The 14,696-nt window shown below is 41.2% G+C and overlaps 1 protein-coding gene across 1 annotated transcript; it reads right to left on the reverse strand.

Annotated features, from left to right (window-relative positions):
- Nucleotides 1-1,743: 1,743 nt before the first annotated feature.
- Nucleotides 1,744-9,238, reverse strand: LOC119210032 (NXPE family member 3-like). The gene is made up of 6 exons (XM_062560425.1): nt 9,135-9,238; nt 6,804-6,941; nt 5,512-5,955; nt 4,540-4,835; nt 2,750-2,817; nt 1,744-2,654 (listed from the first exon to the last, which is right to left on the reverse strand). Exons 2-6 carry the CDS (start codon nt 6,903-6,905, stop codon nt 2,101-2,103), a joined length of 1,464 nt encoding a protein of 487 aa, XP_062416409.1. The 5' UTR covers nt 6,906-6,941; nt 9,135-9,238; the 3' UTR covers nt 1,744-2,100.
- Nucleotides 9,239-14,696: the final 5,458 nt, after the last annotated feature.

Below are 14,696 nucleotides of genomic sequence, written 5' to 3' on the forward strand. Positions count from 1 at the left end.
TAAACCAAGCCGCCTCTGAAGTAGGATTAATAATCAAAAGCTTTTTCTTACTGCTAAGTTAGAGAATCATTGCACTGTTTTGGTTGAAGACTGCAAGGTCAGAGAGAGTCAGGAAGGGAGTTAGAGACACACTAAGTACCTAAACTAACTAAATACAACACACACACACTTTGGTCATTTTGTTTATATTACGATTGGAAGACCCTTCAATCGTATGTGACTGGGTCTTGTGTTTTTGGGTAAGAACCTGCTTCCCCTCAAAACCAGTTTAGGGCCAATAGAAATCTTTCCTTTTTTGTCTTACAAGGGTTATAAAACATGATGTTCTTCCTGATTTTAGTTAGTTGTTCTTCCGGCCTGCGGGCCGACAGAACTGCTCCTGCCTTTGCAAACGCTGCGCTGTTACTTGACCTGTGATCTGACAAATAAATCTCCCAGAACGAGAGTTGTTGTTCGGCTGAATTCTTCCAGACGTCCCCAACCAGGCTTCCAATTTTTGAACACGTTCCTTCGATTCGTTCGTTCGCTCCTCCTCCTTTTAATCATCTAATAGGAAGGTCTGGCATACGGGGGGAATTCCTTCCGGCATCATCAGCTTTACCCCCACTGCTCCCGTTGCCCTGCTGCGCTTGACAGTAAAAGCCTTAAAAGAGATTATTTAATTTAGTGTATCAGCATATAGGTGCTAATTGTTAATAGTTGACTGCGGAGTAAAATACTACAAAATTGAAATATTCCCCAATAAAAGTTCTTCCAATTTGAACTCAAGTGAAGTACATGTACTGCAAGAATATTGCATCATACAATTTAAGTAAAAATCAAGAAAAAAAAGTACATCTTTGTGGGAGTTTTATGAAGGTTAAGGGCCCATTCTTTAAGTCTTTTTGGACCGTTCTTATTCTGGCCCCTCGCCTATGATGAATAATTTACTTTTAACTGGCCTTTCTCAGTCTGGAGGACTACAAGCAGAAAAAGAGGAAGAGACGGATATTGTGTTCCTGCAGTAGGTCCATGCCTGCATTTTGACCACTAAAAGGCAATGCTTACATTTTCTGTACACGGCGGAGCGCAGACTTGAATTAATTTCTATTCCTGCACTACATCCAGGGTGATCATGACCAGAAAGGTGAAACGCTCACTCCCTTCCAAAAGAGAAGGATGGCTGACCAGAGGACTGGCTGGAGACATGTGGGCTTCTACGGTTCAGTGGAGTAACTGAGGAGGAAGTATGGAAGTAAATCTGTGTCATCGGGGGTTGACAAAGCGGCTGCACTACACACTCGGCCAACCGAGCCTGTAGGGTGTTCTGCTGATTTGTATGCTTGTAATAAAGTTGTATAACGTCAGTGACAAGCAAACGTTTTGGTTCAGGGTGAACATTATATGTTCTTTTATGTATTTCTTCATACGTTGCCCCACTGATGGCATGAAGAAGAGTTAAAGCCCCGTTAGTATTGGACATGGCTACAATCCGAAGCCGGAGGTGTTTTGGGTGCTCGCTCCTTTCGCTTGACGCAGGCTCCTGATCTTGAATCTAGACTCGATTGCTCTTCCTTAGTGTCCCGGATGATGGTGGTTTTTTTGCGGCTGAATTTTTTGGGGCTGAATATTATAACCATTTATTTTGCGGCTGAATATTGTAACCATGATTTTTTTTAGGTTGAATTTTTTGAAGTATTTTAATGTTGAAAAACATTCAGATACATTATTTCAATGCATAAATATTCAGTGCTAGAAATTCAATTACCTTTTAATTTCAACCCCTGATGACACAGATTAACTTTCATAAAGAAGCTTGTTACTAACAATCAGACAGCAACAGACAAAGAAAAACAATGCTGTTTGTCATAGCTAAACGCCAACATATTTCATTCAAATAATACCATTTGTAGAAGATAAAGCCTGTGAATCTTTTCTAGATTATAATACCATGCGATGAGGGTCAACAATGTTGCATGTTTGGAGATTGTAAAGGCCTTTTAGGACAATTCGTGATGTGATCTGAGCATTTATTGATGAAGAAAATGCAACACTTTCTGGAAATTCTGAGATAACCATATCATGTGCTCAACTACAGTAGGAACCCCCCAAAACAAACATCTAACCATGCTTTTGAGGACATACATAGGACAACAGACAGTTTATCATATTCTGAATAATGGGAGGTGGTGGGTGGAGGTCATGCGGCAGGTGGTGGGCCAGGGTCATTTCCCAGGCATCGATCAGATGAACGTTCAGTCCTTTGAACATGGCTTTGAGCACCTTATCACACTGCAGCGAATACCAGTCGCTGTCCATTGGGGAAATTCGATCGCTCAAACCTCTTGAGTTTCCAGTCCGGATAATGACCAGTGTGCCTGGATTTGTGTCCAGCAGCTGCACCACCGCCCTACGGATGCTCTGTAGCCTCCTGATGTAGATATCCATTGGGGAAGTGGTAAAGTGAGCCCAGATGCCGAGGACTACGACAGTGTTAGGGCCTGCGTCCAAGTCATCTAGCTCATTAGCAATGTAACGAAGCTCTCTGATTGGGGTAGGGGGCCAATGAATAGGAGGACCGTGGCAGCGGAACCTCACCAAGATGTTGTTTTCATTGTCCAAGGACATTAAAGGTCCAATGTGGTTCTGGGTGTGCAAGTCAAATTTCTTAAGACCTGAAAGTATGACATGGGTAAAATATTAAATTGCAGTCAAAACAAAATCAAACAATACCTAGAAACGAAACTAAAAAACAAAAAAACAACTATACCATCTTCTGGCAACACAGTGACGTTGGAAGGTCCTGTAGCTTGAATGGAGACTTTCAGGTTAACACCACTGAAAAAGAAAGAAAAAAAAAAACATGTCCAACAACTCAAATAAAAGTAAAGCATTTTAAATAATTTAAAGTTAAATCTCGAAAAATCGACATTGTATGAGTTATGCTGCTTTTATCAAGATTTTTTACACACTTATTCTATTTTATTGTGTGACTACATTTCCAGCCCCTTCCCTTTCCTCTTTCGTTCCCTTGGTTCCCGACCAGGTTCTCTCCGTAGTAACCTCCGCCCGTCCAGTGGCCGCCTGCATCCATTTCATAACATTGATATTTGCTCACCACTGTGGCAAGTCACAGACTTGCCGTTGCTTGCCACTGCCACAAGGAGGAGTCGCTGTCTCTCCAGATCAGGGCCCTATTCCTCGTACGTGGTTCAACCAAGTTGTTCAAATTAGCAAACTCAAATTACAAAGCTAATTGATACGGTTCCTCAAAGGCTGATCCATGCTCAAACAGTCTGGTTAATTTGTACCAGATCGAAAAGGTCTTGTTAATTCCAATGTGACAATTCCTTGTCAGCATCAATAGCGCTCGTACAGGAAGTCATCATGTGATAATGGATTTTGTTGATTTCAAAGAACTTGTTACTTGTGTGAACTTGTGTGTTAGTTGCAATGCTCAGGAACCTTTGTTATGTAACCGTTGTTCCTGGGGGAGTTATTAAAAACAGGTTAATAACAATGCGTCATGTCTCTGCGAGTCTCCCTAACCAACTTATGATGTATAATGTCCAAGGCCAACTGAACAGATCTCTCCTCGAAAAATGTTAATCTAAATGAGGAAGGGTGCTGCCCTTTTTTCTGGGGGAGTGGCGAGCTACTCCAGCTCAATTGAGCCTGCGCTGGAGTAGGTTCAAGTTTTTTAATTTGTTATGGTGATTTTGGCAAACTTGCTTTGTGGAACCGAAAAGCCTGATCTATCATCCTATCCTGAAAATTATCCGTTTCTAACGGCCAGGTCCTGTCTAGATGCAGAACATGGTCAAACCTTACATCACCGCCCACTCACTCCGTTCTGCGTCTAAACAAACACTCATCAGAATCCCAACTGTTTTCTGTCGTAGCTTCAAAAATGGTGGGATTATTGTAAGTCGCTTCAGATAAATGTATTGGGATTAAATGAATACAACCGACAATTGACTTACTCCATCTATACTCAAATTGGCTTTTTTGTCGTAAAAATTCAAACTCAAGACCAATTTAGAGGTCACAATATAAAAATTGTTTTGTAATACACCACAATTTAGCGAAAAATGATAAAGTTCACAAGGACTGCGTCAGCATCGGAGTTGTGGCAAGATACATTAGCGTGCATACTGGTAGTGCCATTGGCCAAACATACTGGTCAGTGCAACGAGAGTGAGCTGCTAAGGAGTGTCGAGAGTTATGGGGAGTTTAAAACAGGATACAAAAAGTATTAGCAGAATGAGTACAGGAACGATATAAGGTCTTTCAGTATGCAGCCCTGAATGAACACCAAATGTATTATGCAGTTTGATGCATCAGAATGCGATATTTGCTGTGGAAAGATACATAGGTGCAAGCTCACAACACGTACATGTGAATAAATGCATGATTCTTCTTGCACAGATAGTGAAACTTCCAAATGTGGAACCAGAGAGTGAAGTAGCGTTTGTATTTTTAAATGTTAAATTACTGTAGGGTCAATATTAACTCCGAGGTCACAAACCTCCAAGCTTTCATATATCTCTGTTCACTCACCTCTGAAAGAGCTTATTCTCCTCAGCTGAGAGGTAATGATTGAATCCTGCCCTGACGTGGTTAATCCTGGTATCACAGCTCAAGTTCTTTGGCTTGTAACAGAACCAAGGTTCGCCTGATCGGAGGTCAGTGTGGTTACACACAGGCTGTTGGGTTGGCCGCAGGCAGACGTTACAGACGGTGGTTTCAGACAGTGAGCCTGAGCGGTAGAGGCTCTTGAAGTGAGTCCTGTCAGGCTGTTCTCTGTTTATCCTGTTTAGCACAGTTACAGCTTCACTAGGGTGAACCAGAATCACCTGATTGGAAAGAGAACCAGAATTATTTTGACCAAGTTAAAGCATGCCTCAGCGCTATCAGTCCTACCCTGTCATTTCCACCTATCAGTTCATTCTGTCCGGCTGCTATTCACATTCACCTCGTTAGCTCAATCACACTCATCTGTCTACCACACTCACTTCCTTCAGAATTTAAACCCCTCACTCACTTGCTGACTGATTGTTCTCCACATTCATGCCAGACCTTGCAGCACAATCTTTTGGATTGATTTCCTGTTGCTGACCCCGCCTGTCTTGGACTACCCTGTCTAGCTGCCCCGGTACTTCAACTAGCCTTGTGTCCCCAAACACTTATTTTTTAGTGACTATTACATTAACAAGTAATCTGACTGGAACTACTAACACTGGAGTCTGTTGATTTGCACCTGGGTCCATATTTATAACAATTTATGTCTTCTTATATCTTCACCAGATTGACGAAAGTCAATGATTTCAGGAAAATGATTCCCCTGAACACTGATTAGTGATTGTCAAATCAAAGCTCAACAACAATTTGGTCTAATATAGGTCAGTCAAGCTAGAAAGGTTTGCTTGGGAAGAATGGGAATTAGAAAGGACAGGGCTTTGTGAACAATGTATTATGACAATAAAAACAATTTATGTATCAATTCATCCAACAGCATGGTTTAAGCATCACCTCAACACGTGCGTCTCCTTCCCAGAGCAAAGAGAACACAGCAGAGTAGCTCCCATTCAGATGATCCACAACTTGACCAGCCACACCTGCTTCAAGCTTCCGGTTGTGCAGACGGGCGGTCAGGAAGTCCCCCCCAGACTTCTTGGGACGACCTTGGAAGTCAAAGGTTTGTATCATAACCTCCAGCTGGTCCCCTACATGCCACTGCCCCCCTTTCCTCCCTGAGAGGATGGTGAAGGTGCTGTGGGCTGGATCAGTGGTCTGCTCCAAGGAATTAGGAGATGGTAAAAGTGGAGTTTCAGGCCAAGCAATGGAGTCTAGGATGTGGCGTTCCTCCAAGGCGTCCTGGGGGGACCGTGGCTGGAAGGTGCAGAATCTGTGACTAACGATATGATGAGGGGAGACTCTTGGCATGATGATGGTGGAGTTGACTTCAGGCTGAAACTGACAGGGGGTCGAAAATACATCAAACACTTGCACTGAAAAATGCAAACCATATAAATTAAAAAGGCAAACATTCAAATAACTATTTCCTAATAATTAACCCATGGGACAAAATTTGGACAGGTTTTGCTTTCTCTTTTACACAAGCCAGGAGTGTACATGATATGTTTTCTGGGATATTTAGAAAGATAATAATACTTTTAATCATTAAAGTACTTAATAATTAAGTACTTTTTATTATCCACCTCAGTTTTTACAATGATTCCAGTTGAACTTTCACACTCACCATGTCACTTTCTTGACTACCAGCCCTCACGCCTTCCCAGTGTGCTGATTACATCTCCCCACCTGTGTCTTGTTGACACACCCTCCCCTTGTGTAGATGAGGGAAGTGCTCTCTGTTCTTTGTCTTGTACTAACTGTCATGGGTGCCAGCACCCTAATGCCTCATACGCCTAGTAAGTGGTTTACTGAGAAAGTTTACTACATTCTTTGGATTTCGGCTCTGCCTGACCCTCTTAAACTTCTGCCTTGAACTATTTTTGTGTACCGGACCTTGCCTGTCATTGACTAAATTCATGAATAGAACCTGTGACTTCAGTCTACTTCAGTCTCAAGAGTTGTGCTCTTGAGTCCTCCTGTGGCTATGCTTGTCAGTTATAGAATAGTGCTAGTTTCATCACTGCAGGAGCTGCTGCTGTCAGCAAGTCAAGGTGCAGGATTGAGGGAAAACACAATTTAAATCAAATTCCATTTGCAATGAAGAACACTTAAACACATTTTAAAACTGTCACAAAACTAATATTACATAATTAAAACAATGTTCTTCCTTCAAAAAAAGTTGTTACTTGCAGAATTTCCATTTGATGTAGCACAAGGATCAAGGCATAAACCATCACAAAGAGGAAGATGATGCTGAAATCCCGTCTTGTACAAGATGTGGTCTTCATGGTGGCAAGTCTTCAACTTTTAGCAAAGCACTTACTCTGAAACAGCGTATGAAGAAAGATGTATTGAAAAAATGGGCTGTCAATTAATTTTATTAAAAAGAAGAAATCAGTAGACATTTTTGGTATCTATACTCAATACTGGAGTAGTTATTTTTCAGATGACTTTTTACTTCTTCGCCGTACATTTTCATGCAAATATCTTTACTTTCTACTCCTTACATTTTAAAAATGGCCTTGTTACTCCTATTTGATTCTGGACTGTCATTGTTCAAAAACACACAGACCTATCCAGATAAATTCCTTTATAAACTTGGACGGGCGAGCCCGGATTTCAAGGCATATGAAGGGAAGGGCGTATGATTGCCGCATTGCGCTGTTCAAAATCAGCGCTCTTTGCTTCCGCCTTCCGGTGTAACTGAGATGCCTTCCGGTGTAACTGAGATTCTCTCACACTGTATACTGAGATGCTCTCACACTGTATACTGAGATTCTCTCACATTGTATAGTGAGATGCTCTCATGATGTATAGTGAAATGCTCTCACGTTGTATAGTGAGATGCTCTCACGCACATTAGTGAAATGGCATGAGTGTCTCAATAGTGTGTGTGTGAGATTGCCTCAGTAGTGTGTATGAGAGTGTCTCAATAGTGTGTGTGAGATTGCCTCAGTAGTGTGTATGAGAGTGTCTTAATAGTGTGTATGAGAGTGTCTCAATAGTGTGTGTGAGAGTGTCTCAATAGTGTGTATGAGAGTGTCTCAATAGTGTGTGTGAGAGTGTCTCAATAGTGTGTATGAGAGTGTCTCAATAGTGTGCGTGTGAGTGTCTCAATAGTGTGTATTAATGTTGGAGATTATTATTTTCCTGGAGTGTCATAGGCCGCTCGTATTGCCACATACGTCACAGATGCAAACAAATACAGGAAAAGAGGGCTATTGCACAAAACCCGGAAAAGGGATTAAGTCGTTCTATCCTGTCTATCCAGGTTATCTTGGAGGAATTTAGCTCCGATTTGGGTGCAGAAAAGCCGGTCTAATTAAACCCGGCCAAGTAACCATGGCGATTTATTCTTTGAAGCTAGCCTGCTCCACACCAGGCTAAGATTAATCCTGCAGCCTCATGTGTTAAATCAGCTGCCGCTTTGACCCGAAACGGGTTCAACAGTTATTCCGTTGGTTTCTGAATGCGTTCTGATTTAGTTTTATTAACATGCATCACTTGTCACTATTGCTCTCACCAGTTCGGTTTTAAACTCTACTATTGCAGATGTTTAGATCGGTGGTCCGAAACTTTTACCTCACGGACAGTTTTTATCTCAAAGAATATATCGCTGACCGTAAGAAGGTCCGACGGATTATAACCCGTCCGTACCGTCCGAAGTCCTTGGCACACATCTTCATTACCTTCCCTGGCCTCAGAAGAATGTCTTACACCAAAGAGGATTTCCACAAGATTGTAAATTTTCCTCAGAGGGCTTTACAGTCCGTACACATGCAACATCCTCTGTTAAGGCACTTACCAGCCTGCAAAATGTGTTTATATTTTATGTTGACTTGTTGCCAGGATCCTTGTTGTCCAGTCCGGTTTGTGAACAGTCATTGTTGGAATCCAGTCATGCAAGTGTTTATTATAATTATTTTGCTTCTTCTATTTCCTCCGCACACCTTTCAACTCCTTCACACTTTCAGCTATTAAGACCATTCAAATAATAAAATGTTCAGCTACTCAAAGAGACTTTGCACTAAAACCAGCGCATTTAGCACATGAACACAGATACAGCAATAAAACCAACACATCAAACAATCACATTAAAAGCAATTAAAATGGCGTGTACAGTGACTACAGTGTGTGAATGTTTAGCCATTTTTAAATGTATTTCAACTTTTTCTATTCTTTCAGCAATGTTTAGAATAATTTCAACTTGTTTCATTTCTGTACTTTAAGCAACTTTTTGAAATTAATTTCAGCTTTCTGCATTCCAACGCATTTTCAGCAGGAAATGCATTTTCTAGTTGTAGATATTTAGAATTAGACACAGCATACAGATTTGTGTATATGGTTGTAAAACGTATCCTCGCATTGTGGATAAGGATTTAAAATTAGGCCTTGTCTTTTGGTTACATTTCCAGAAGAGGTTTAATTCCCTCTGCTCAGTTTTGAAACAATGATATTAAAGCAATTAAAACAGAGTTTACAACTTTCATAGTAAGGAGATATTTTTAAATCCTTACGCATTCAGTCGGTCCTTGATTGTCTGCTTTTCCTCTTTGTTTAGTTACAGCTGCCGTATTCCCTTTTTCGCGTATAATATCCTTCACTTCCTCATACGGTTCCCTTATAATTTGCTAGTGGTCCGTGTAGGTCCGTGTACCTTTTGATCGTCTCTTTTACCGTAAAAACCAGAAAACCAAAACACTCGTTTCTCGTTTTTCGTTTCTAATCCAAAACGGTAAAACGGAAGTCGGCGGCCGTTTTCTCGTTTTTCGTTTAGAACCAAAAAACGAGACCAACTGACAACTTTTCACTCCGTTTATCCCTTTTGTGTGTTTTTCCATGAAACGAATATACGAAGCGTAGCCGCTAAACCGGAAGTACGTAGATTTTCACAGTAAAATCCACGCAACTGTCTGCAATGACAGCGGTTACCAGGTTAACATGAGGAGAAAAGTTCATTAATGGATATAAATAAATAATCCGGGTCCGACGGGATGTGTTAGCAGCAGTAGTTGACTCGCTGCTCTTGGTTCTGATATTTATTGTCCACAGATTGTGTTGCTTCAGTGAGACGCAAAGTGAACGTGTTCGCATCTCCAACAGTATGTGGCAGAATGATGTGTATTTAAACCATAGATTTGGCTGCACGTCCAGTGCGGTCCGCCACCGGAGTGAGTGCGTACGGCCGTACAGTTCGCCCCGCCTCCGTCAGCCTTTCGCTCCGATCGTCGGTGGCCCGCGTTCGGTCGAACTGGGCAGTATCTGGCCCGAACCTAAAATGAGTTTGACACCCCTGATCTAGGTTATTACAGGTGTATTTGATGCTGTTTATTTCATGTGATTTTTAGGGTTATTTTATAACCATTGTTGATTCATTTTCATCTTGTTCATCATGTTATATTTATATCATGAAAGAGGGAAAATGTGTTGTTTATTAAGCAATAAATAATGACCGATATGGTCAGAGTTAGACTAGAGAGGTCTGGTTCATATATTCTGGTTTGTTTATTACACTTCCCTCCATAATTGAACGGTTAGGCCCAAGAGGTGAAAGGGCCCAGATGATAAGAAATAATATGGTCAAATGTGTGATCTAAGGAACATGACTTGTGTGGCATTCAGACTCTAGAATATTTTACATTAAGCATGTTTGACACACAACACTGTTATAAAAAATCTATTTCCCGCCAAATAACACTTGTCTGCTGAAGCCTATTTGGGATGAGGGTTTTACATTTTAAAACTCTTAAACTGGGATTGTGAACTGAGAAAATAAACATGTCCCTCAAAATGTAGATAAGTTTGCAGTGTAGTGACACTGGAATGTAATTTTGTAGAAGAAAGGAATGTTTGGACAGGTTGTCTCCAGTGGCAGAGAGAAAACTTTTGAAATGAGTATCCTCTTTACTTGTACACTTAAATAAGCTCCTCTATCATCACCAAAGTCAAAGGTCACATTAATCTTGAGGACACTGTGATGTCCTTGATAAAGCAACCAGGAGTCCCATGGTAACTCCGGAGGTGGACAGAATCTGTGCACGGGACAACAAGTAACCATGTAGACCATAAATGTGGCAAGAGAAAAGCTGCTATTGAGAAATCCTGTTAGGTGTTTTCCACAAGCCACATTAGAGACACAGCAAACATGTGGACGAATGTACGCTGGTCAGATGAGACCAAAACTGAACTTTTTGGCCTCAATGCCAAACGCTGTGTGTGGTGGACACCCAACACTGACCTCATGTCATCAGGGAAACATGGTGGTCATGGCATCGTTTCACATTCTATATTTTCCCTTCTAACAAGTAGAAGAAAGACATAAATATAACAAGTGCTGACAATATCTTCTTGTAACACCAATCAGGAAATTTAATCAATACATTGTGACAATTTATTGAGAGCACTGTCCAGGAGTACACTAACATCTGGGTAAAGCACATTCTATCTCTGCAGCTTCCTGGTCCTGAGCGCTTTATTGGTGCAAAAGTAGGACACTCTTGTTAGTGAGTCCACCTCTTGTTGGTACATGCATTCAGCCTCGCTGTAACTGGGGATACTCTTCCTTGAAATAGGAATTTAATGTTTTACAATCATTTTCTCTTGGAAATAAAATTGCCCTAAAATCTGGCTTTGAGTTGGAACTAACATGGGCGCAATCAGTGATAATTTAAGGCTTAGTTTTTTCTAAATAGTAACAAATCTGACGGAAATAAAACTGAAGTAATATACTTTGGAACACAGTCCAACATTAGATCTTCTCATCCTTTCACCTCTTTGGCTTAAAACATTGAATTCAGGATTGAAGTGTGACAAATAAGTTTGTAGGTAAATTATTCTTAATGTTTAATATAAAGTAACCAAAAGTCTTCATTAGAGGTATGTTTTGTTTTTAAATAAAACAAGATGTGTACAACAATGTTGGCGAATCAACCCTAAAATCACAATGAATTGTACATTTGAGTAAGCTTACTCTCAGACTACTGTTGGCGGGAAATGCATTTTCTGTAACAGTGTCATGGTGGTGTGTCCAATATGCTTAAAAGCAAGTAGTCTGTTGCAATAGTTCCCAACCCAATTTTAGCCTGACGGTGGTAACTGTCCACAGCTCCACAGGTCACATTAAGCGACATGGTAGAAATTAATTAATCTCTTTATTGTTCTTGTCTAGAGAGAAAAATGTAAAATATTCTAGAGTCATTTTCCTTAGATCACACATTTGACCAACACTTCTTATCATCTGGGCCCTTTGACCTCGAGGGACTAACCATTCAATTACGGATGTGTGGTGTAATAAACAAACGAGAATTAATGATCCAGACTTCTCTAGTCTAACCCTGACCATAACGGTCATTATTTATTGCTTAATAAACAACACACGTTCCCTCTTTCATGATATAAATATATCAAGATGAATCAAAATAACCCTAAAAATCACATGAAATAAACAGCATCAAATACACCTGTAATAACCTAGATCAGGGGTGTCAAACTCATTTTAGGTTCGGGCCAGATACTGCCCAGTTCGACCGAACGCGGGCCACCGACGATCGGAGCGAAAGGCTGACGGAGGCGGGGCGAACTGTACGGCCGTACGCACTCACTCCGGTGGCGGACCGCACTGGACGTGCAGCCAAATCTATGGTTTAAATACACATCATTCTGCCACATACTGTTGGAGATGCGAACACGTTCACTTTGCGTCTCACTGAAGCAACACAATCTGTGGACAATAAATATCAGAACCAAGAGCAGCGAGTCAACTACTGCTGCTAACACATTCCGTCGGACCCGGATTATTTATTTATATCCATTAATGAACTTTTCTCCTCATGTTAACCTGGTAACCGCTGTCATTGCAGACAGTTGCGTGGATTTTACAGTGAAAATCTACGTACTTCCGGTTTAGCGGCTACGCTTCGTATATTCGTTTCATGGAAAAACACACAAAAGGGACAAACGGAGTGAAAAGTTGTCAGTTGGTCTCGTTTTTTGGTTCTAAACGAAAAACGAGAAAACGGCCGCCGACTTCCGTTTTACCGTTTTGGATTAGAAACGAAAAACGAGAAACGAGTGTTTTGGTTTTCTGGTTTTTACGGTAAAAGAGACGATCAAAAGGTACACGGACCTACACGGACCACTAGCAAATTATAAGGGAACCGTATGAGGAAGTGAAGGATATTATACGCGAAAAAGGGAATACGGCAGCTGTAACTAAACAAAGAGGAAAAGCAGACAATCAAGGACCGACTGAATGCGAAAGGATTTAAAAATATCTCCTTACTATGAAAGTTGTAAACTCTGTTTTAATTGCTTTAATATCATTGTTTCAAAACTGAGCAGAGGGAATTAAACCTCTTCTGGAAATGTAACCAAAAGACAAGGCCTAATTTTAAATCCTTATCCACACAAAAGGGATAAACGGAGTGAAAAGTTGTCAGTTCGCCCCCCCCGCTTCCGTCAGCCTTTCGCTCCGATCGTCAGTGGCCCGCGTTCGGTCGAACTGTGCAGTATCTGGCCCGAACCTAAAATGAGTTTGACACCCCTGATCTAGGTTATTACAGGTGTATTTGATGCTGTTTATTTCATGTGATTATTAGGGTTCATTTGCAACCTTTGTTGATTCATTTTCATCTTGTCCATCATGTTATATGTATATCATGAAAGAGGGGAAATGTGTTGTTTATTAACAGTGCCGGCGCTCCGCACACGCACATCACGCGCTGCGCGTAGGGCACCAAGTGCCTGGGGGGGCACCAAAACATCTGGGACGTGAAAAATCATCACAGTAGGCTACTAGTATAAATAACAAATAAAATATGTCTAAAGCATGCTAATATGCAAATTCAATACAAAGTCAAAAAGTAATAGCCCTAGACCAAATTAGTGGAGAAAAAGGGGAACCTCCTGTGCGGCCCCCCCTCCCCCCACCTCCCAGTGGTTTGTTCCATTATGCCTCAAATCTCAAATGTGGCAGACAGCTTTGAAACGGCTTCGAAAAGGCATCAAGAGTCGGGGGCGGAATAAAGAAAAAAGAAGAGACAGCGGGATGATGCTCGCGCGTCGCTCTCAGCTAAGACAATGTTTTAAATCAGGGGTCCCCAAACTTTGTCGTGAGGACCGTTACTAGCGGTCACCGGGCGGCCGGCTGCCCACATGTACTTACGCTCATAGTGTCCGCACGGACCGCCGGTGGGCCGTATTCGGTACTCGTCCGCGGGCCGTCTGAAGTTTCTGTTACCGTTACCGTTTCTGGTATCATTTGTTTTTCATGTTATCGTTTACGTTTTTGCATAACAATCGGCTTCAAGAGGCATATCCCAATCTATGGATTGCTTCGTATTGCACTGACTCTCCCTGTCACAGTTACCTCTGCTGAGCGAAGCTTTTCAAAGCTCAAACTAATCAAAACGTACCTGCGCTCATCAATGGGGCAGGAACGTTTAAGTGGTCTGGCTGTCATCAGCATCAATGGGGACCGGGCTCAGAAACTATCATATGACCTGAGAGCTGATTTTGCAGCTAGGAAATGCAGGCGTGTGCCTCTGTAGGGCCTTTGACAACTGATGGTAGTGAAAATGTTTGTAATATTGTTCTATCGGATAGCAGAATGGTCTCTTTTATAGAGATGGTAAAGTAAAATTCTACTGTGCAGTTTGCACTTTATTATTATTATTTGTACTTATGTATATTATTTACTGAAGAAATGTGCACATTATTACTTACACGGTTATATACTTGAATACTTTCTGCGTTTACAATGTTCAGTTCCAAATCTGTGTTTTTGGTAATTGTGGTGGTATTTGGTATTTATAATTTATCATTTTATCTTTTATATAATTTATTTCTTTTCATGTTTGTTTATGTAAATTATTTATGTTTAGAAGTTATTTGGGGAATAAAGAGAACCTAACTAAGACATTCTGAATGGTTGTTATTCCTTTGGTGGTGGTGGTGGTTGGTTGGTTGGTTGGTTGGGGGGGGGGGGGGGCACCACCAAGCATTTGTGCTTAGGGCACCCAAATGGCTAGCGCCGGCCCTGTTTATTAAGCAATAAATAATGACAGTTATGATCAGGGTTG

This window comes from Pungitius pungitius, chromosome 2, assembly GCF_949316345.1.
Source record: "Pungitius pungitius chromosome 2, fPunPun2.1, whole genome shotgun sequence".
In the NCBI taxonomy this organism is placed as follows: Eukaryota; Metazoa; Chordata; class Actinopteri; order Perciformes; family Gasterosteidae; genus Pungitius; species Pungitius pungitius.

Excerpts from the sequence above, each read along its gene's own strand:
- LOC119210032 (XM_062560425.1), bottom strand. The coding sequence starts at position 6,905 with ATGAAGACCACATCTTGTACAAGACGGGATTTCAGCATCATCTTCCTC. Across the intron at positions 5,956-6,803 it reads ATCAAATGGAAATTCTGCAA|TTTCAGCCTGAAGTCAACTC; the intron begins GTAACAACTTTT and ends ACCCCCTGTCAG. Across the intron at positions 4,836-5,511 it reads AAGGAGACGCACGTGTTGAG|GTGATTCTGGTTCACCCTAG; the intron begins GTGATGCTTAAA and ends CTTTCCAATCAG.